The sequence below is a fragment of the Pinus tabuliformis genome, chromosome 2_1 (assembly GCF_031772625.1).
Source record: "Pinus tabuliformis cultivar Carrire ecotype Pingquan chromosome 2_1, CPIR1, whole genome shotgun sequence".
NCBI lineage: Eukaryota > Viridiplantae > Streptophyta > Pinopsida > Pinales > Pinaceae > Pinus > Pinus tabuliformis.
The window spans coordinates 543,093,531-543,114,901 of NC_142299.1; the positions used below are offsets into that span (position 1 = coordinate 543,093,531).

General features: G+C 37.2%; 1 protein-coding gene across 1 annotated transcript in view; it reads left to right on the forward strand.

Moving 5' to 3' along the window:
- The window catches only part of ALG10 (DIE2/ALG10 family), a 287,661-nt gene that overhangs the window by 218,962 nt on the left and 47,328 nt on the right, over positions 1–21,371 (forward strand). Inside the window, exons 7-8 of the mRNA XM_089402950.1 lie at positions 8,544–8,681; positions 8,865–9,069. Of these exons, the coding sequence (XP_089259076.1) occupies positions 8,544–8,681; positions 8,865–9,069 (343 nt within the window). The remainder of the gene's footprint in view (positions 1–8,543; positions 8,682–8,864; positions 9,070–21,371) is intronic.

The following is a 21,371-nucleotide window of genomic DNA, read 5'->3' on the forward strand; positions in this document are numbered from 1 at the left end:
TGAAAGTGACTTTATAAGTGGTAAAGTCAATGTTAAATTATAAAGTGAAAAGTGACTTTAGACATAGAGTACAATGTGGGTACTTTATTTAATGGGTGAGTTAAAAAATAGTAAGTGAGAATTAAATGCACATTTATTCTCATCCCTTGATCTAAATAAATCTAAGCCATTAGATTTTAGGGTTGCCCAAAAGTCATTTAGGGAAACAAAAGGGGGAAATAAGAGAGGCTGCATTCACTCTTCATGAGCAGATTGGAGAAAGGAGGCTGAGAGCTGGAGAAAAGTTCTGAAGGAGAAATTTGTTGCAGCAAGCTGAAGGAGTGATTTTTGGGCAAAGTTGGGCATGGAAATCAAGGCATAGAAGACAATAGAAGGTACAATATGAACAACATTGAATGTTGTGAGTTGCACACCGTTTGAGAGGAGTTTTTGAAAAAAAATCCACACATCCCATACAATACAGTCTGTATAGTTGTATTCGTACAATACATATTTTCAGCTTCAAGTGGGCACAAAAATCGAGGCAAAGTGGGCATGGTTTTTAAGGAGTTTTGGGCTGAAGAGATAAGTTGTATTTTGTTGTTTTGTTTTGTTTGCAAATGTATTTTTCCTGAACTTGAAAGATAAATAAATTTGAAGAGCTCTCTAACAAGTTTTCCCCGGAGAAGATTGAAGGGGTTTTGCCTGGGTCTAAGTTGACCAAAAATTTGTGTATTTTTATGTATGTTGTTGGTTTGGTTATGTCCATATTTATTTTCAGCATGTGTTGACAGTCCCATTTGTTTTAATCTGAAAATATCATTTCCAGAATTCTATATGTTCAATGTATGTTTATGGGAAAGGGCATTTAACTGAATGGGAGTGATAAGGTGAAATTAAAACAGAGTTGGGATTGTAGGAAAATTTTTTTTAGTCATCAAATTTCAACATTTTTTACAGAACATATTGAGAGAGAAAACATGGGATAATTGCATGACTATAGTTGTAGTGATGTACGCTGCTACTAGAGGTGCGATGCTTCAGCTAGTTCATGATTTGCTACAAGACAAGTCCACATCTCTTTATCAACAATCCCCTTGACTGATATCACACCAACAGTAAGTCACACTTCCCACAGTCAACAAATAGATTTAGGTACTCGACCCAGTGAAAAGAATATACAGCCACACAGTTGGCCTCTATAATGGCATCCAATCTGTGACAAATGTGTTTTGGTATGCCATAAATTGACCTAGAACAAAATATATTAGATAACTCGTCCCCTTTCTCTTCAGAAAACTTGTGCTTGCTATGGCTGCTGCCCAGTAATAAAATTGAAATAACTCAGCTCACTAAAAGGGTAAAAATTGTGCAACTGGTGTATAGAAACTTGTTCCCATAACTTCCTTGAAAATCCAGTCACGTGAGGCTCTCCGCTTTTACTCTGTGGGACATATGTAGGCTGGTCCCCACAATAAAATATGCAAGCTCCTTCATATAATTCGTGGGCCCTAGGAAGCTGGGGAAATTACTGCTCTTGTACATAATCTCTCACTATTGGCTCATATTTATTTATGGTGCTCCATTCCCCATGAAAATATCTAGCTTGTCAAAAGCAATGGGAAATACTGTATAAAGATATAAAAACGATTAATAAAGCTTGAGTACCTCAACATTTCTTAGAAATCTCATTCTCCATTGAAGCTCAACGGTGAAATCTGAATGACTTCACTCTCATATCTAGACTAGGGTGTCTCGTTTTAACACCGAAGTTTGCTATGGCAGCTAGGGCTCCAAATCCCTCAGTTTCCTCTTCCCACTCTCTCCAAGAGCTCTCTCTTCGAACTCACACCATGCACAAATGAATTAGAGTTTCCTCAATTACCTTCTTTAATGAGTTTAGGATTGTCTTTTCATCTTTGCCTTCCCTTTTGTCTTTTCATATGCACCTTCCCTTTTCTCTGTTTTTTATTTTTTTCTTTTATTAAATTCACTTTATGATACTCCACTTTATAAAGTTAAAGTGGCATACAACTTTCTTAGGAAATATCATCCTTTCTCCTTCTTTAATAAAGTCTCCTTAGGCAAATTTAAGTCCCCTTATTAATTATTTCACCGCTTTAGCCTATGGGAACCACTTTAGGCTAGCGGTCTCTGTCATAAGCTTCCTATGGGGATGGGGACATTACAAACATGTCACGGAGCATGCATTTCTATCCAAGAGTGCATTGTATGTAACTACACTTCTGCATTATTGTTATAGGCACCTAAACTTGAGCTACCTCTCTTAGTTGGCTTAAAGGAATTTGGTAGGTGGACTTTCTAGCATCCACCAATAGATACAAGGTGCTTGCAGAGCTTGCAAGGTAGGAAAGCAACACATAGCTCCTTTTGATGAAGAACAAGCTTGGAGAGCAAAGAGAATTTGTTAGCTAGTTCATGAAGAAGTTTATGGACCATTGAACATGACATCCATCACTGATGCTAGGTATTCCCTTCTTTTTGTTGTTGACTACAGTAAATAATTGTGGGTGTACTTTCTGAAATTGAATTATGATATGTTTACTGAATTCCAAAAGTTTAAACCATTAGTAGAAAAAGAGTCAAGTTGTCACATTACCACAGTTAGATCTGATAATGGCAGAAAATTTTATTCAAAAGAATTCAATACCTTATGTGCTACATATGGAATAAAAAAATAGTTCACTACACTTTACACTCCATAATAGGATTTAGTGGGATTTAGTGGTTGATAGGCAAGGCTGCACTACCATAGAGATTGCCAAGTGTGATGGAGAATAGGTGTGTTAAATGTAGGTTTTGGTTGAGCCATGTTTATAGTGGTATATCTGTTGAATATATCTCTAATGATGGTGGTGAAATAGAAGACCGGAGAGGAAGCATGGGCTGGGAGGAAGCCAAGAGTTGGTCATGTTAAGGTCTTGGGTTCTATTCCATATGCTTGGATTCCATAAAGGAATAGAGCCAAGTTAGACACAATGATAAAGAAGCTGATGAACAAGGGTATAGTGATAGTTGTAAAATTAATATATTGGCTGATGTTGACACCAACACTACTCAAGATTGGCGATATCTCTTGTTCTTCGGTGTAACTTGCATACAAGCTACCCTTGTATAATGCCACTTTTCCAAGACTTTGCAATTGCTTTCTTTTTGAAAATCCTCTCTTCAATGCAACTGCTTTGCACGTGAATACCTAACTCCCAACTGAGCTAGAATCTATCGAAGTTATCAAGGCTGAGACTTTGTCATGGTTCTATATTTGTATTCAGTTCTCATTGTAATACTTCGATTCCAGACCAATGATTATACAAGAAGAGGCCATCATCAATGGTTCTTGAACCCAACACCAAGCTTCTCATCCATCAACAGGGAGAATAATTATGGTTATTGTCCTCTTATTAGAACAATAATACTTATAATTCAAGGACAATGCTATCCAACACAGAGTTGGTGCTTACTAGTTTAAATTTTGACTTGAATATACTTGTAATTTCTGAACTGCAAAGAGTGTTTACTCCTTTAAAATAACAAGCTCCAATTTGTTGAAGTTTCTAAATTTACTTAGTTTAGAAACCCTTCATGCACTTTTTCTGATTTATTCCTACCTACTTGTTAATTTTCCTTTAACAAGTTATTTACAAAGTAAATACTGAAAATAAACACCAGTGCATGCTCAACATATTACAGATCAACAACTAAAAGAAACAAGAACAAACACACCACATGACACCATTATTTTTGGACTAATGTCCCTCGAAAAACCCAATGTGGGAAAACTGGTGCAGCTATCTAAGGGTTTTCTTATTAAGCAATATCAAAGTACAATCTGGGTGTCGAAACTGGCCTACCCAACAGAGAATTTCCTTAGCAGCTATACCTCACAGTTTGAGAGAAATCTCCTAGCTGAAACCCCAGAAAACCCTTCCGGCAGTTTCTCAGCACAAGACTGCTCTGCAACCCCAGCGTCTGTCCAATCTGGACTGCGTTAGCCACTCCTAGCCCAGCGCTGGCCCTGCGTCAGCCACTCCTAGCCCAGCGCTGGCCCTGCGTCAGCCACTCCTAGCCCAGCGCTGGCCCTGCGTCAGTCCTAGAAGGTCCTGTGTCAGCCCCAGGAGGCCCTGCGTTAGCTCCAGGAGCCTCTGCGTCAGACACGCTGGCCCCTCTGGTGCTCTGCGCAATACTTGGCTGCCTTTGCTTGGCCCTGGGTGAGCCCTTTTTGGCTCTGCATTACCCTCCTTTGCTGCTACGTTGCTCTCCCGGTACAATCTCTGCCTTCTTTATTTCTCTGTACTCAATGCCCTTAGTTTCTCTCTCGATCACTGATTCTCTCTCTCTTAGTGAACCCCGCTCTAGAGAATAGAATGACTGATCATTTGGTGTCCTCTCCAAGTGACCCTCAAGCCTCCTCTTATACTTTTCCTGTTGACATCTCAATGACCGAGATTAAGTCCCTAATCAACGACCAAGATTAGATCTGGCTTGATCCATGTCTTTTGGACTATTCTAACACAGATTCATATTAATACACATTAATATTTTATTTTCCCTAAGTTTAGACTTAGGGACTCCATTAAAAATATTAATTATTTTAATATCTCTTGATCTGTTTAGAATCTACCCAAACCCTTTCTAAGTATTGGAGATCTCATGTGCCCCAACCTCTCCACCAAATTTCGTGGCTAGAGCACATCCAATGCTACCCTAAATCAACACAATTCAAATCTTTGAACACCATTCATTAAAACATATATGGGCTAGCTATTGTATAAACCATATATTAAGAAATGGCAATTATCTAGAGCATGTATAAGAGGGCAATGAATCAACTCATGAATGAGATGGCACTCATTAATTACATGAGAGAGTGCCTTTATTTAACATATGAGATGGAAAATATTTGATAATTGTTTGAATTCACTTCTTGAGAAATGGAATAAGACAAAAGTAATGTTCAACATATTGCCCCAAAGCATGGGCACTCACATTTCCACTCGTTTCCTTGTTCAACAACCATGCCAATGCCTACTAGCAGGTAAATGATGCTAGAGAAATGGAAGTAGTGGATCAAGGGTGCGTATGGTTTGTACAACCTGCACACGACCTCAAAATCCACCCAACAGCAGCATATGACCAGAGGGGGTCGCTTAGTAGCATATGGCCAGAAGAGGGATACTTGGCAGCATATGATCTTCAAGAGCTGGATAATCTGTTGGTAGCCTCCAAGGATCTCAATGGGCAGCGTATGACCTCCAAGAGTTTTATAAATCTGCATGCAGCTAAGTCATAGGACACGTCCCCCAGGGTCACGTGTCGGACACAAATACGACCTAAAGCTTGTCCAACACGGTTTTGAATGTGTCCTCCAATCAAGACACATGTATTTGACGTGGCAAAAACGTGCCCTAGCATTTTTTCCTTAGAGGACATGTGTCCCACGAAAAATCACTCATAAAGCCCTCGCAAGATTCATTTTTGGTTTTTTTGGTCATTTTTCGCCGTCGAAGCTCGCTGAAGTTTCTTTGTTTGCTTGCTGAGTTGCTGGTCATTGTTTGCATGGGGCCAGGTAAGCATTTTCCAAATTCATGTATAATTTGTAATATCAGAAAACCAAACAAACAGATGGCAACTGTCTTGTAACTGAGTTATATTATTTGTTATAACAATATTACAATTTACAATGGTTCACACTGCCGTGTCTATTCCCATTCTGTTGTCACGACTTTATTAGACTTGCCATTACAATGCATTGGAGACTGTTGCCGTCGTCTAGTGTTTATTCCACCCTTGATGTTCTGAGCCTAACCCTACTTCAAGGAACATATCATCTAAAACAACTACATAGTAAATGGCCATCTTTCCAGGAATACACCAACCTCAGCAGCCCATCAAATCCTCTTCCAGGATGCACATGCACTTGTGCCAATTAAATAAAGCGAATTTCCAATAAAGAAAACCTCCAGTGCCATAGTATTCATGTGCATGACTTCAGGATAAAAATAGAATGGGATAAGGTGTGCTAAAAATAATAGATTTCATGCCTAACAAGGCACACCCTACCTTATTTGACTTGCTATTCTTTAAACTGCCAAAATCTGCACCTGACATCATTCTTGAGCAAATGGGTTATGCCCTCTGCTGCTGGTGATATAGAAGAAGGCTGCATGTAACCAGTCACAGAAGGGTGATCTTCATTATTCAATGGAGAGTTGCCTGACTTGCAAGTGCCCACACTTTCACACAGCAATGTGATGAGGCTTGAAGTGGAGGTCAAGAGAAGTGTGTAGCTCATGTTGTAGCGATTCCTGCAACTCACATGTTGGAGCAGCATACACCTTTGGAATTGTCTCCAAGCTTGTCTTTGTAGAAAGTTAAAAACTATTCGATTTTGTCCAACAAAGCGAATGCAGAAAGCTCTTCTACATTTCTGAAATAGAACCTGCATTCTGTTGCTTGTGGTCTTAAACAGCCAATTTCATGCCATAACTATTGGAAGTGTCTTCCTGCCTTTTACTTAATGGAAAATCTGCATTTTATGGTTTTAATATCTAAGTTCTTCTAAATTTCTAGTTAGTAGTTTCTTATGTGCTTGTAGCCTTGTACAATTGTTAATAAGCTAGTAACATGAAGATTCAAGAATGAACATTGAACTATGAATAATGAACCATTGAACATCATTGATATAGTAAATTAATAAACTAATACTATATTTCAGTAACTTAATATGGATCAGGAACTATATTTCAGTATATATATATATATATATATATATATATATATATATATAAAACGTGTCCCTCGTGTCCTGTTTCCGGGGCCACTGTGTCTCGTGTCGAATACTCGTATTTACGTGTCCTCCATGTCTTGTGTCCTCGTGTCATGTGACTTAGGTGTGCAGTCTCCAAGGATCTCAATGGTCAGTATATGACCCTCACATTTGTTCCATTTACTCTGTTTGGCCAGGTGGGAGAAGTTATGGCTATGTATAGCAGTGGGAAAGAAAAATAACCATTGTTGTGTATGGCTTCAACACTCAACGAATTTGCTAGACAGAAATTAGAAAGCTACCTAAATAACTACAACAACCATTTTAACAGTAGTGATGTATCCCCAATCTCAAAGTAAATTGTATGATGGTTAATTTGGAGCTGTTGGCATTTGTCAATTTATAACGGGGAATGCATTTCTGAGTGCAATAACAGAAATATACATCACAATTCTTCATTTCCACCATTAACACACTAAGAACAACACAGTACATAAATGAGAGCACCGTGATTCACACACGAAATTAGCACAGCAGTAAAATTAAACATACCATAAACGTGAAGATTTTACCCTAGAAACCTAAATATGAAAACCAGGTTTGAATGGTTGCTCACTTTTTTATTCCAACAATCTCTAGTTACAATGTAGCTCATTTCTTTTTGCACGTTCCCCTTCTTGGCCAGCAAAAGCAAAAGTCTCTTTGTGAAATTGATTTAAAAAAGATACAGGAGTGCTGGGGCAATGGAAGGCCAATACACTGACCTTTCATTACTGATTCCCCACTCTCTCTCTTCCCCATTCTATTTTAATTTTATTAATTTTTTATTTTTTCTCGTCTCATTTACTTCTTTACATTTGCGTTGTCCCTTGTCCAACCTTCATTAATTTTCAAATTACACTTTAATACTGATTCTTACAACCACTCGCTTCTGCTCAGATCCATTTTGGATCATTGGTATTAAGTACTGGGGCCAAAGATTCATCTAGTTCCTCTCACCCATGGTTTGAGTCTATTCCACAAGCAGCAAAATATGATTTTCGCATTGATGGTAACCCAATTGAACCCTGGACTGCATGTTGGCCATTAAAGTGTTACTAACGTTTCCCAATGGGACTACAAGTCCACTGCTAAAGGCTCACAAGTCATGATTACATTACACCAATACCTAATAAATACATTTGATTATTTCCATGCATTTGAGCAAATGCAAATATTTTCCCATATTTCTATCACCAAATTTCTCGTTGTATGTGTGAGAAGTTAACACAATTCCAAATTGTTGTGAATTACACTCTATGGGGATGGTACAGGGACAAGGTTATGCTGTGTTTATATGGAATGCTTATGCTAGATGTTAATTAAAAAAAATCATTACTAAGTTACTGATTAACATCACAGATTTAAACTTTAAGTTTAAAGACCATTACACATGAAGAGGCCTTTTCAACTTTTCAAGTCACAAAGCACAAATTAACAAAGCATTGACCAGATACCAGGCTTCTGTAATTCTTCCCCATCCAGTGTTGATTTGCTATGTCGTTTGCTGATGGAAAATTCATGATAACCTCTTCATAACTTTTCCTTAAATTATTTTTCCATCTTCCCCCTACTCATTATTTCCTATAGCCTGCTTGATATTTTGTGTTTTATTTGTGCTTTGAGAAGAATGAATGCAATGATTTTCACTCACCTTTTGTGTATCAATTTTGTTGTTTAAACTTTACATCATGAAAGCTATGTTTCGTTTCTTACTAGTCCTTGTTTTGTGCAACAGGGGTCCTAGGGGAATTGCAGGTCTTGGCATACAGAATATGGTGTGAAAAATGGGGCATCTTAACTAACTTTTACCCATTTCTTCTTGTGGCCTTTGCCTTTCTTGCTTTTGTGATACACAATGGCAGCATAGTTGTGGGTATGCTTATATCCGAATTCAATATTTATCATATAGACTCTAGAGGCTTGGAATTTTCGGTGATTCATTCACATCTTGTTTTTATAATTCCAGTAAATCTGTGAGACCTCCATGACAAGTGGAGATATTTTGTTTTGAAACTTGCTTTTGGGGCTAAAGTAAGGATGTTTGCGTTGGATGCAGGAGCGAAAGAGGCACATCCAGTGTCTCCCCACTTTGCACAGATTTTGTATTTTGGGCTTGCTTCTGCAGTAGCCATGGCACCTGCGCATTTCAATTTAAGTAAAGTAGCAGTACTTTGTCAGTCATTTAGGGAAGAAAGAACAAAATTCCTTGTTCTTTTCCTTGCAGCCTTAATTTCAGCCCTTCTTTCTGTGCAGTTTTTCAGGTGAGATTAATATACAAGTTTACTAGGCAGAATTTTCTTGTCAGTTGACAAGCTACAGGGATAACGTAGAAGCTTAATTTATTCTGTATGTTATTTTTGCACTAAAAGTGGCAAAGAGTTCATGTCACTTCTTTTGACTAAATAGACATATTATAGAGCTCTAACGTATAAGTATTATGCTTCTTGGAGAGAAGAGCTGAGGTCTACATCACGTGTCTCAGTACGAGTTTAAACATATCACGAACTTGACAACCATCTATTTTAAAATTTATAATGTCAGCTCATGGAATGGTTTATCAGGTCAACTTATAGAAAAGCATGAGGTTTGATTGGATTGAAGCTATAGTCAAGCTCTAGGAATAGACACCAAAATGCCATCACCAAGCTAGACACATACCTTTAATTTGTTAGAGGAGGCTCTGAGAATTCAATCTGGAGACTCTAGAAAAAAGATCCTTTTTTAGCAGAAATTCCTTTGGCAGATTCATAGGTTTCTTTGTCCGCACTCATGCTTCCTATGTAAAGGACTTCCATGCAAATTGTGAAATTACTAAACCAAGAAGATAATATAATGCTTGTTAAGAACATGATTTTATAGTTCCTATGAGAATCTAGAATGGAGAAAACTTCATCTTGAATGCGAAGACAGCAATCTTCATAACACAAATCTCACACAAAAAAGTGCTATAAAGGTAAAGAAGATAGAAGTGATAAGAGTTGTCTTTTTACTTGCTACTATATTTCTATTAACACATGGATGAGGATGTTGGAAATATTGTTGTCATTGATGTCAATGACGGGGGAGACGACAAATATTCAAGATAGAGATTGCAAGGTGGAGATTGTTGGAAATATTGTTTTTGGGCTTTTGATGCCCAATCTAGATACCCTATCTTTGAAGGCCTTTTTACTCCAAAGGCCTAGCTCAAATGGGAGCATAGGATGATACATGGTTGAGGAAAAGCCTAAAAGCTATGCTAATATTCTCAAAGGCTCCATCAACAATGAAAGAGACAACACGAAAGTAAATGAGGACTAGCAGAAACCTGATTCTTTTCACAAGAACAACGAGAATGAGTTCAAAAGAGTTGTTCCACCAAGAAGGCCTTTCACAACCTGGTACTGATATCTCTTCCTTGGCTATTGTTTTTCTTCCAATAATTTTGGTCATAAAACAATAAATTGTAAGGCTTATGCAAGAAGTGATCATGTGAGAGATAGACATAGAGGTTCTTATGAGACCTTAAAGAGTGATTTTGTGAGGAACAAAACCATGAGCTTTCATGCGTTTTGTTAAGAGAAGAATAGAGAAGGAAGAATGTGGACTTGCACTGTATGCTCAAAACAAAGGAAGCCAATGGTACATTGATAGTGGATGTTCAAAACAACTGACAAGGGATTTGAACAAATTTCTCACCCTAAAGGAAGAAAATGGAGTTAGCGCTACCTTTCTGGATAATGCTTCTCTAATGAGAGTTGGAAAATGTACGATTAGTCTTGGTGATGGAAAGACTAAATTACATAATGTCTTGTGTGTTGAAGGGTTAAAACACATTCTTCTATCTGTCAATCACTTGTGTGATTAAAGTTACAACCCCACATTTCATTATGAAGAATGTGAAATAAGGAAAGAAATTTTAAGAAGATTAGTGGCAAATGCAAACAAAACCTTGAGCAATGTATATGTCCTCGATGAAGTCAAAGGAGAAAAATGCATTTGAACCTTAAACAATGTATATGTCCTTGATGAAGTCGAAGGAGAAAAATGTTCTTTGGGTAAAGCATATAGAAGCTGGGAGTGATATCCCTCTCATATTGCTAGTAAAGGGAAGCACAAGCTCATGGGAGGAGCCCTTTGCCTTTGTTGTCAAAGGAGGACAAGTTGCAAACAAAGGAAGAATTGCCGACACAAGAGAGTTGCAAATAGAGGGAGTACTGCAATATTGTTGCATAATTGACTAGGTAGGTTGCCATCAATGAAATAGGTAAGGATTTTTCGAAGTTTTGTTGTCATTGGTGACAAGGACAGGGGGAGACTATAAATATCCAACATGAAGATTGCAAGATGGAGATTGTTGGAAATACTTTTTCTGGACTTTTCATGCTTAATTTGGATACGCTATCTTTGAAGTCCTTTTTACTCTAAAAACCTAGCTTAAATGGAAATGGCATCATGTTGGAAGTACTGAGAGGGGCGAATCAATATTTCTTATCAAATAGTAAATTTATTAATTTTTAGAGCATTAACAACAAGTAAACATCAACACATCAAGAGAACAATACACAAGAAGTTTTTTAGGTGGAAACACTTTCGAGAGAAAAACCATAGAACACTTTCTAATAATTTTTATGAGTACAAAATATGCTTAAGCTCCAACTGAAAAGGGAAGCCCCAACTCCCTAGTAATCTAGAAAAGAGTTTAAGTTTATGAGGTAGCTTTGACCCCTGATAGGATGCTCCTACAACCTGTTTTACCAACTCCTACTAGAAGGACAATGTAATGGCCTGCAAGCTCCAACTTGCCCTAGCACCACCCTGCCACCCTGAAGTGTTTTCAGGATTCAACCTGAAGGAGACTTCACTCTCCTACCTTGCACCACCCAACCACCCTCAAAATATAAAAATGAAGAATGATATGTGGGCTCCCATACTAGGGACAATGACCCACTTACAAATGATATTCAATGATAGCTCTAGAATCATTCACAATTGTTCAAATTCAAACTGTTGACGAATACATAATATTGCCTAACTTCAAGTCAACCAAAAAATTTTCAAATTTGAACTGCTGGAGGATGCACAACCTTAAGCCAATCAACTGCTGCACAACATACCTCAATTTCTTTTGGTGATGATCTTGCCTTGAGGATGTACCCCTCTCCCTGTATTCTTCAGATGTCTGTTGCTGTCTTCAATTTATTATGGTATCAATGCACGAGAGAATACTTTTGCAACACATGCCTTCAACTATTAATAACACTATTCCTTTGTAATAATAATACAATGTTACAACTTCTGTAAACCCTAGACCATTCTAAAAGTCCAGCAAGCTTTAGTCACAAATGGTATGCAAATTTAAACCCTTATGCAATTGATATGGTTGCCACAGTAGGTTTGTGATCTTTCATATACCAACAATCAAACTCTTAGGCTATAGATAGACTCACTCCTGAAACAATGATTTTGATGCAAATAGGATCAAACCTTAAGCGTACCATAGAGCTGTTGTAATTGTACCACAACCAATCCAGATTAATTTTTGGAAGTATATACCCTCATTCCTTTAGTTCCCTGGTTCAATTTATGTCACTATTTCATTTTAGTTCCCTGGTTCAGCCAAAAGTCTTTGGGAAAAACTACAAAAGCTTTATGCAGAATCTGTCCTTGTCTCTGTTGAGCCAAAACCAGAGTATGTGGAACAAGAACACAAAAATGATCAAGAATCAAAGGAGATAGATGAAGGCAAAATTGAAAACACCAAAAGCATGGAAGAATATGAAGATGAAGAAGACTCTAAAGTAGAGGTTGAAGTAGACCTTAAAGCAGAACTTGTGGCTGCTCTAAAAGAAATAAATAGATTGAGAAAAGAAAATAAAGAACTTAAGAAGCAGATGCAAGACGTTGAAGAGAATAATCATGACCTTGATGGTACAAAGGAAGAAGTTTTCCTCTTAAGACTCCAAGTAGAGGAAGTAGAAAAGAGAGAAGAAATTCTAACAAGCCATCTTAAGGAAAGATCTAAGGATTTTAACAAGCTTGAAGTAGAATTTGGTCAACAAGAAAGGAGACATGAAGAAGTCATCTCCTTGAAAACTCAGCTAGAAGAAGCAAAGAAAATAAAAGAAGTAATGAAGATCTAATTGATGAAGAAAAAAGAAGATTGTGAGAAGCTTGAAGAAGAGATTGTCTCATTGAGAAATGAAGTTGACAAGCTATGCAAGAATCTGAAGAGTTCTCAATCATTGGATGACATTCTCAGCTGTCAGAGATCACCATTTGACAAAAGGGGACTTGGTTATACAAGTGAATCTCCATGCAAAAAAGATACAAGCTCCAAATCCCCAAAGGTTAAATTTGAAGAAAAGCCTGAAAGCAAAGTCATTGTCCTTCAAAGGCCAAATCACAATGAAAACTAGAAGAATGTTGCAAGTGCTACATTTCAAGAAGTTATACTGATGTCCTAAAGGAATCTTCTCTCTATGCAAGTAACAGTGAAAATCAACCAAGGATTGAACCTCCTCCAAGGCAAAGCAATTTCAGGAAACCATCAAGGGAAGTCTTCTCATCCAGGTATCAAACCATATTCTTTGTACATTGTTTTCCATGTACAAATTTTGGGTATAATGAAAGAGATTGTAGGGCCTATATCAAGAGTGATTACAAATTTACAACAAAAGAAGTCCTTATCCGTCTTCCAGAAATCAGTTTGCAAACTATAAATCTAGAGGATCTATTGGCTACAACAGGGGTTATGGTTCATTTGCTCCATTGTTCATGTACAATTTAGAATGCTATAAATGTCACAATCTTGGACACATAACATGTGATTGCAGAAGCAACATGATATGTGTTGAAAAATGTAACTAGGTTCGTTCTTCATAAATGTATTTGAGTCATTATAAAATATGCTTGTCAAAATAATGAAAAATATTTTTTTTTTTATTATTATTGTTACAATGACTTACTAAAGCACGAGTTTCATGCTTGGGTCATCTTTTATTAGTCAAGGTCCACATTGTGGTCTCATAGGATTTATATTGAGTCATTATAGTAATTGTACATTTTATGAGACCCTTCTTGGGCTTTTGAAGTATGTAGAAAGATTTATTATTGTTTCAAATTAGGTATTTGACATCTCCACACCAAGTCAACCTCAAACAAGGAAAATCCTACCTCACCTCAAGCCTATATATACAAGCAGATTGAATTCATTTGGAGCACTCATTCACTCTCACACAAGTTCGAAATCTAGAAGAAAGAGCTGGAAAAGTGTGAAGTAGGAAAGGAGGCTAAAAAGAAGTGCGAAGTTGGAGAAGAAAGGAGAAAAAGGCAAGATTGAAAATTTGGGCTATCCCTCTCTCTCGTGTGGGTTCCTCTATGAGATCGAAGTTTTTCTTGTCAAATCAAAGCTGCTGCTGCTGCTGCCGTTTGTTGGGTCGAAGTGCTGCTGCTTCAAGGTCGAAGTTCTAGGTCAAATTTTCTGGAAGAGGAGGCTGACTTGGTGGTTGGAGGAGGTTTGTGTCTTGGTTGAAGAGTCTCAAGAAGACTATTGAAGGAAGAGATTTTCACTGGGTTAACCCAAAGATAGGGGTTTTTCCCTGGCAGAGTGCGTACATCTTGTGTCTTGTGTTTTTGTGATCTTCATACACACATAATTTAGTAATTGCTTGATGAAAGATAATATAACAAAGAAGTAAAAGAAGCCAACATAACTCACACGTAATTATCACGAAAGAGAAATCTAACCCTAACTCTACTAGCATTGATTTCTCAACATGGTATCAGAGCTAAGGTCAAAGAAGGTTGAAGATCACTTCGTTGGCTTAAAGGAAATGATTACTCCCTCTATGATAAGAATGGGATTCAATATTGCAGGAAGTTGGATCAAGAAGATCATCTACTACTTATTCAACAAGGTCAAAATTCAAGGGTTCTTAGCTGCACTTACGGGTTCACTTAATGATGAAAATGCATGAATCATTGACAGTGGAGCATCAAGGCATATGACAAGGGAAAGTAAACAACTTCAAACTCTATCAAAGGAACCATCTTCTCATGCAGTGGAATTGGGAAACAAAAAAAGCTATGCTATTAGAGGCTTGAGATCAACATCTTTTGAAGCTGGAGAATGGAGCTAAACTACATCTCAACAATATACTATATGTTCTAGGTTTGAAAAGGATTTTTCTTTCAATTTCTTTCTTAAAAGATAAAGGGGATAAAGTTGCTTTTGTTGATGGAAAGGTTTTGGTTTGGGGAAAAGATTCAAGCATTGATAAAGCTAGGGGTATTGGAGTTCGTGAAGGAAGCTTATATAGAGTCATTACGCCACCTTCTCAAGCCCTCGCTCATATGGAAAACAATCCCATTGAGCTATGGCATAGAAGATATGGTCATCTTCACTACAAGGCTATTCCCACTCTTAATCAACTAGTTCATGGCATCCCTGATATCAAAGAAGATTGTGAAGGAGTTTGCAAGGGATTTTCTTTGGGTAAACATACAAGAAAACCATTTTCAAATAGTGAAACAAGGTCTAAATAAATATTAGACCTCATTCATTCTGATGTGTGTGGGCCTATGTCTGACAAATCACTTGGAGGTCATCTTTACTATGTAACATTCATTGATGATCACTCTAGAAAGACATGGCTCTACCTTCTCAAGAAAAAGGATGAAGTATTTGAAAAATTCAAGGAGTATATCTAAAGTGGAAACCCTAACCAAAAGAAAAATAAAGACTTTGAGATCCGACAATGGTGGGGAATACACTTCTAAAGAATTGATTGCATATTGTAAAGAAGTAGGAATTAAGAGGGAGCTTATTGTTCCCTACTATCTCGAACAAAATGGAGTGGCCAAAAGAAAGAATAGAACAATTGAAGAAGGTATACAAACAATGCTCCTTGATCAAGACTTACCAAAATTTATATGGGGAGAAGCAACAATGACAATGGTATATATTCAAAATAGAAGTCCTTGTAGAATTCTTGAGAATATGACACCTAAGGAAGCATTCACAGAGAAGAAACCAAGTGTGGACCATCTCCGAATCTTTGGGAGTCCTGCCTATATCCTGTGATCATGCTGAACACAAGGAAGAGGCCAAATTGGTTAAAAGCTACTCTTGAAGATGTTGAAGGACATGGAGCTACGAAGGGAACCTTTAGAGAAAGTAAAAGTTTGAAAAGATATTCTGGATATGCTGCATATATGACAAAATTGATTGAAGCTGAACCATCTACATTTGAAGAAGCTGCTCATCAAGAAGTATGGAAGAAGGCAATGCAGGAAGAATATCAATCCATCATGAAGAATGGGGTTTGGGAAATTGTTCCTAGACCTAGTGACAAATTGGTTGTCACCTCGAAATGGATCTACAAGATCAAGCACACTGTTGATGGAAGTATAGACAAATACAAAGCTAGATTTGTTGCAAGGGGTTTCTCTCAAAAGGAAGGCATAGATTATGAAGAAACCTTTGCACCCACTGCAAGGTATACTACCATTAGATCTTTGGTTTCATTGGCTGCTACAATGGGATGGAATATCCATCAAATGGATGTGAAGTGTAAAGCCTTAAATTTGAAATTTTTAACAGGATATAACCATTCAAAATATCATAATTTATCAATTTGATGTTGAGTACCTACCCGGGGTTTATGTGGTTGAAGATGCTTCTAATTTGCTCCAGTTTCTGCTCCCGTTACGAAAAGACCAAAAACCTCCTAGCTAAATTGGGTACGATCTCGGTACCCAACTCCAAAATACTTCAAATTCGAAGTAATTGGTCCCCGTGCCCAAAAGATTCAAGAAAAAATACTCAGTTCTTCTCTATGTGTTTCTCTTGTAAGTTCCTCCTCTGCCTCTCTTTGTATAAAATCTTCACCCCCCCTTTGTTTCTGCAGTCCCTTCCTCCTTTTATGCTCGAGAGATTACTCCACCGCTTCCCCATTTGTCCATTGCTTTTAATTTGATAAGCTCAAAAATTGCAGAGGCAGTCACCGCCTTCTCTCCTCTTGATTTGCTGACAATGCCCTTTTATTTATAGTGTATCTCCTTTATCATAATATTATGTTTCCCTTTTTCTTGTTTAAATCAAATTATTTTCATAGTATTATGGTTTTATATATACTTCTTTTTATTATATTCATAATTTAATTAATATATATATATATATATATATATATATATATTACAATTCTTTTGTACATAATTCCTTTCTGTATAGTTCCTTTGTTTGTAGTAGGGTACATAATTCCTTTGTGGTGAGTTCAATACATTGCATTTATCTTTAGTTTTATAAAGTAGAATTATATATATTATGGTGGTGGTACATATATCTCGTGAGTTAGGTATTCACTTCAATAGTTAATTCGTTACCCTAAATATGGACATTTTTCAATATTAACTAATATATATACTAGTGCAGTGCAAGCGATACATGCATATGTAGCCATCATATGCATGTCTCGTGTGCATGCTAATATCCCTATGTTCCCTTTAATTCAAGATGGGTCATTACATGAAGACAACATTTTTGAATGGGAGCATCGATGAGGAAGTATAGATCAAACAACTCGAAGGCTGTGATGTAAATAACAAAGATACTCATGTCTGTAGACTCAAGAAGACCCTATATGGTTTGAAGCAAGCTCCTAGGGCATGATATGCAAGAATGGATGCATACCTTCTAAGAATTGGGTTCATGAAGAGTTTTACTGATCCAAATCTCTACATCAAGGTTGTGGATAATGAGCCAGTCATTATTCTACTATATGTGGATGATCTATTCATTATAGGTGTGGAGCGAAGGATACAAGAATGCAAGAAGATGCTGGCAGCCGAATTTGAGATGAAGGATCTAGGACTGATGCACTATTACCTAGGTCTGGAAGTATGGCAAAAGCCTGGGGAGATATATTTGGGGCAAGGAAAGTATATCATCAAGTTGTTGCAGAAATTTGGGATGATGGATTCCAAGCCCATGACTACTCCTATGATCACCAATCTCAAGAAGTTGAGGAGCTTTGACTCAAGTCTCGTAGATCCTACCTCCTATCATCAGTTGGTGGGTTCTCTAATGTATCTGGTAAATACTAGGCTGGATATATGCTTTGTTGTGAACATTCTTAGTCAGTTTCAGTTGGAGCCTCATCATGATCACTGGATAGCTGCCAAGCATATATTGAGATAACTTTGTGGCATTGTACATCACCATCTAAATTACGATAGCAAGGAAGTCAAGCTGATTGGCTTCATAGATTCTGATTGGGGCGACAGTGAGACCAATGGAAGAAGCACTATAGGTGGATGATTTAGTTTGGGACCTGCCATGATCTCATGGATTAGTAGAAGGCAAGATCCTGTTGCTTTGAGTAGTGATGAAGCAGAGTATGTGGCTGCATGTGAAGTAGGAAAAGAGGCTATATGGTTGAGGAAGCTTCCGACAGATTTGTTCAAGAAGCCTCTGGATCCTACTGTGATAATCAAAGTTGCATCAAGATGTCTGGAGATCCCATGTTTCATGCTAGGACGAAGCATATCAACAATAAGTTCCACTACATTAGGAACTTGGTGCAGGATAGGATCGTGAAGCTACAATATGTCCCGACAGACGATTAGGTAGCTGATATACTAACAAAGTCTCTTCCTTATAAGAAATTTGAATATCTTAGAAGCATGTTTGGTTTAGTTGATATTGCTAATCTTATTGATGATGATAAAAGTATGGAAGAGATTTGTTGAGGCTTTGTGTGTGAGAAACATTGCCTGGGAGGACATCTGGCTGGCACTACGTGATGATGTTTGGATCCTGAAGTAGGGAGGGTGGCATTGGTCATGGAGCTCTGACCTCGGATACACACCTAGATCCCTGGGTTGATGGTTAGCAAGTAACCCTGATGGTACCTAGAGAGGCTGAAAGCTTTAGTCCATCTTAGTCCCACCTAGATAGATTGCCCTGGTCAGGAATCTAGTCCATGGCATCGTGAGTGCCTAAACTGTTGGAGGACCTTGGATAGATTGCCCTAGTCAGGAATCTAGTCCATGGCATTGCGGTGCCTAAACTCTTCATAGTTCATATGTTTTGAGATCTTCCTTGTACTTGTATATGTTATTATGAATACCTCCCTAGTTAAGAGGGAGTGTTGAAAAATGTAACCAGGTTTGGTCTTCATAAATGTATTTGAGTCATTGTATAATATACTTGTCAAAAGAATGAAAAATAATTTTTTTATTATTGTTACAATGACTTATTAACAGGGAAAATTTTAAGAACCCCCCCCAAATTTATAAATATAATAATTGGGCGAATCTCCATGGTATATAGGAAAAATGGAAGGCGATTTTATCAATAATATAATATGTATATATAATTTTCTGGCGAATCTCTCACCAGGCATGGCGAATATTTTACTCAATTATAAAATCTTGTAAGAACTTGGCAAGTCTTTCACTAAATAATAAAACTTTGTAAAGTCCTAGTGAATTTTAGCATTGTGAACTCTTAGAGAATTTTTTGAAGAAGTATAAAACCATATATGATAAGAGCCACATGGTGGCAATATCACTATCTTTTTTCACATTTCCACGACATGGAACTTGTCTATAAAATTATAAAAAAACCAACCAGGAACAGGAACAACTCAAATGCTTTGTGAGAGCTAGTCTAGAAAAAAGCAACAAATAACATGTCGGCAAAATTGTTCATCGGTGAGCCGCTATTTCGTGGGCAATCTGTAAAGGAGCAGTTGGATATCATATTTCCAAATCCGGGAAAGCCTTTCCCATCCCTCACAAGATTTGTTAAAAATGTTGGGTGTCTAGAAGGTGTGGATTTGCTGAAATAAATGTTACAAGTGGATGGAAACAAAAGAATAACAGCTAATGAAGCTTTGCAACATCCATACTTTCAGTCCTACAGGACTATAAACAGCTGCCATAAAGATTAAAAATGGAAATCAGCTACAAATCTCTTGATGACAACACTATCAAGATAGAGGCCGATGCTCTCTTAAAGACAGAGCTGCTGGAAATGGAAGCAGGTGCTATGAAGCTGACACTAGTAAAAGATGGGACAACACAGCTTCCCATAGTGCATCCCACTCTGGGACAATCAGTTTTTTGATGTTTTGCAGATTGGGTTACAGTCTTGCAACTTGTTTTGGATTTGTCACCAACCTGATGTTTTGCTTCTAATTTATTTTCATCTGGTGATAAACAAAGTGTCAATCTTTTCTCAGGATAAAATAGTATTCTTTACAGACATATTAACTTGGCTGAAAAGTCCAGGACAATATGAACAGGACAGCTTCCAGGTTTTTTTGAAGATTTCTCCTATCAATTTACTGCCGGAGGGTTTTCTGTGATTTCTTACACTTCTGAAATTTAATCAAATTTCTACTTGAAATAAAAGTTCAGAAGAGACTATATCACTAATGTTAAACACACATAATTCAGAAGCCGATATGAAGCATTGTTTTTTTGGGTGTGTTACAACTTTGGTGACCATGCAGCTCAGTCATTGCATGTTCAGTTTGTAACTCCACCTTGAAAGAGTGAAATGTGTGGTGTAGGATAAGAAGCTCTCTATTAAGGCGCAATTGTTTTTCCCCAAAATTCTAATATCTAGATTCTATCTTGTTCATGTCTGTGTCAGGTGATGTTTCTTTTCATGTGCATGTGTTTAGTCAGATATAAAATACTCAAGTTCTCACCAGCCTGGGCTACAGTGGCCATTCTGATGATCTATTTCATACTCATTGCATTTTTCTAATAAAATGACATTATATTCATTTAAATTATGTGATTGAAATAGGGATACAAGAGCTTATTTGTATTTGAAGGTCTATAAGGCAGAGTATAAGCTCACACCAATCCTTGTTATTCTCTGCAAGAGAAAATCAGTTTCTATTTCACTCCTCAATAACACTGACTAAATCTCAGTTTGAAAATCAGTTAAATTAAGAAGACTAAATCCCAGTTTGAAAATCAGTTAAATTTAGATGAAATTACTCATTCAAAATCATTTGGATGAGGAAATTGTCAAATAATTGTAAGTTGTCGTCTTAGAGAACATGAAGGGAGCACATTCGTCATATTCTACCAACTGCAACATACCTACCTTCAATGCACTCTCTGTAAGGACCATAACAGGAGCAAATGTGGACCCATGTACAAATTTTTACTGCCTCAGGGTTTGTTTCGTCCTGTGACTACTAGGTTCGTTAGTCCTTCACATAACTATTAGTCCTTCACATAACTCTCCAACAAAATGAATCGAAGAGTGGAATATAGACTCTTTACACGCAATTTATTTTCTAGAAAGTCTATACAGAGAAATGAAAGTTGCAAGTATAAGAATTATGCTTCAAAAATGAATTTTCTTGTGTAGTGAGCTATACCAAGGGTATGCTTTTGCAAAGTTTTATAACAGAAAAATTTGTCAAGAGGAATTTATTAAGGAAATCTCTTGTTAGAAATGAAATCCAGTTGAGTTGAGATAAAGTCCATAGTTACAAAGAAGTATTGTTGTGGAAAGCAATTCCACTATGACATTCCTGTACATTTTAATACAATA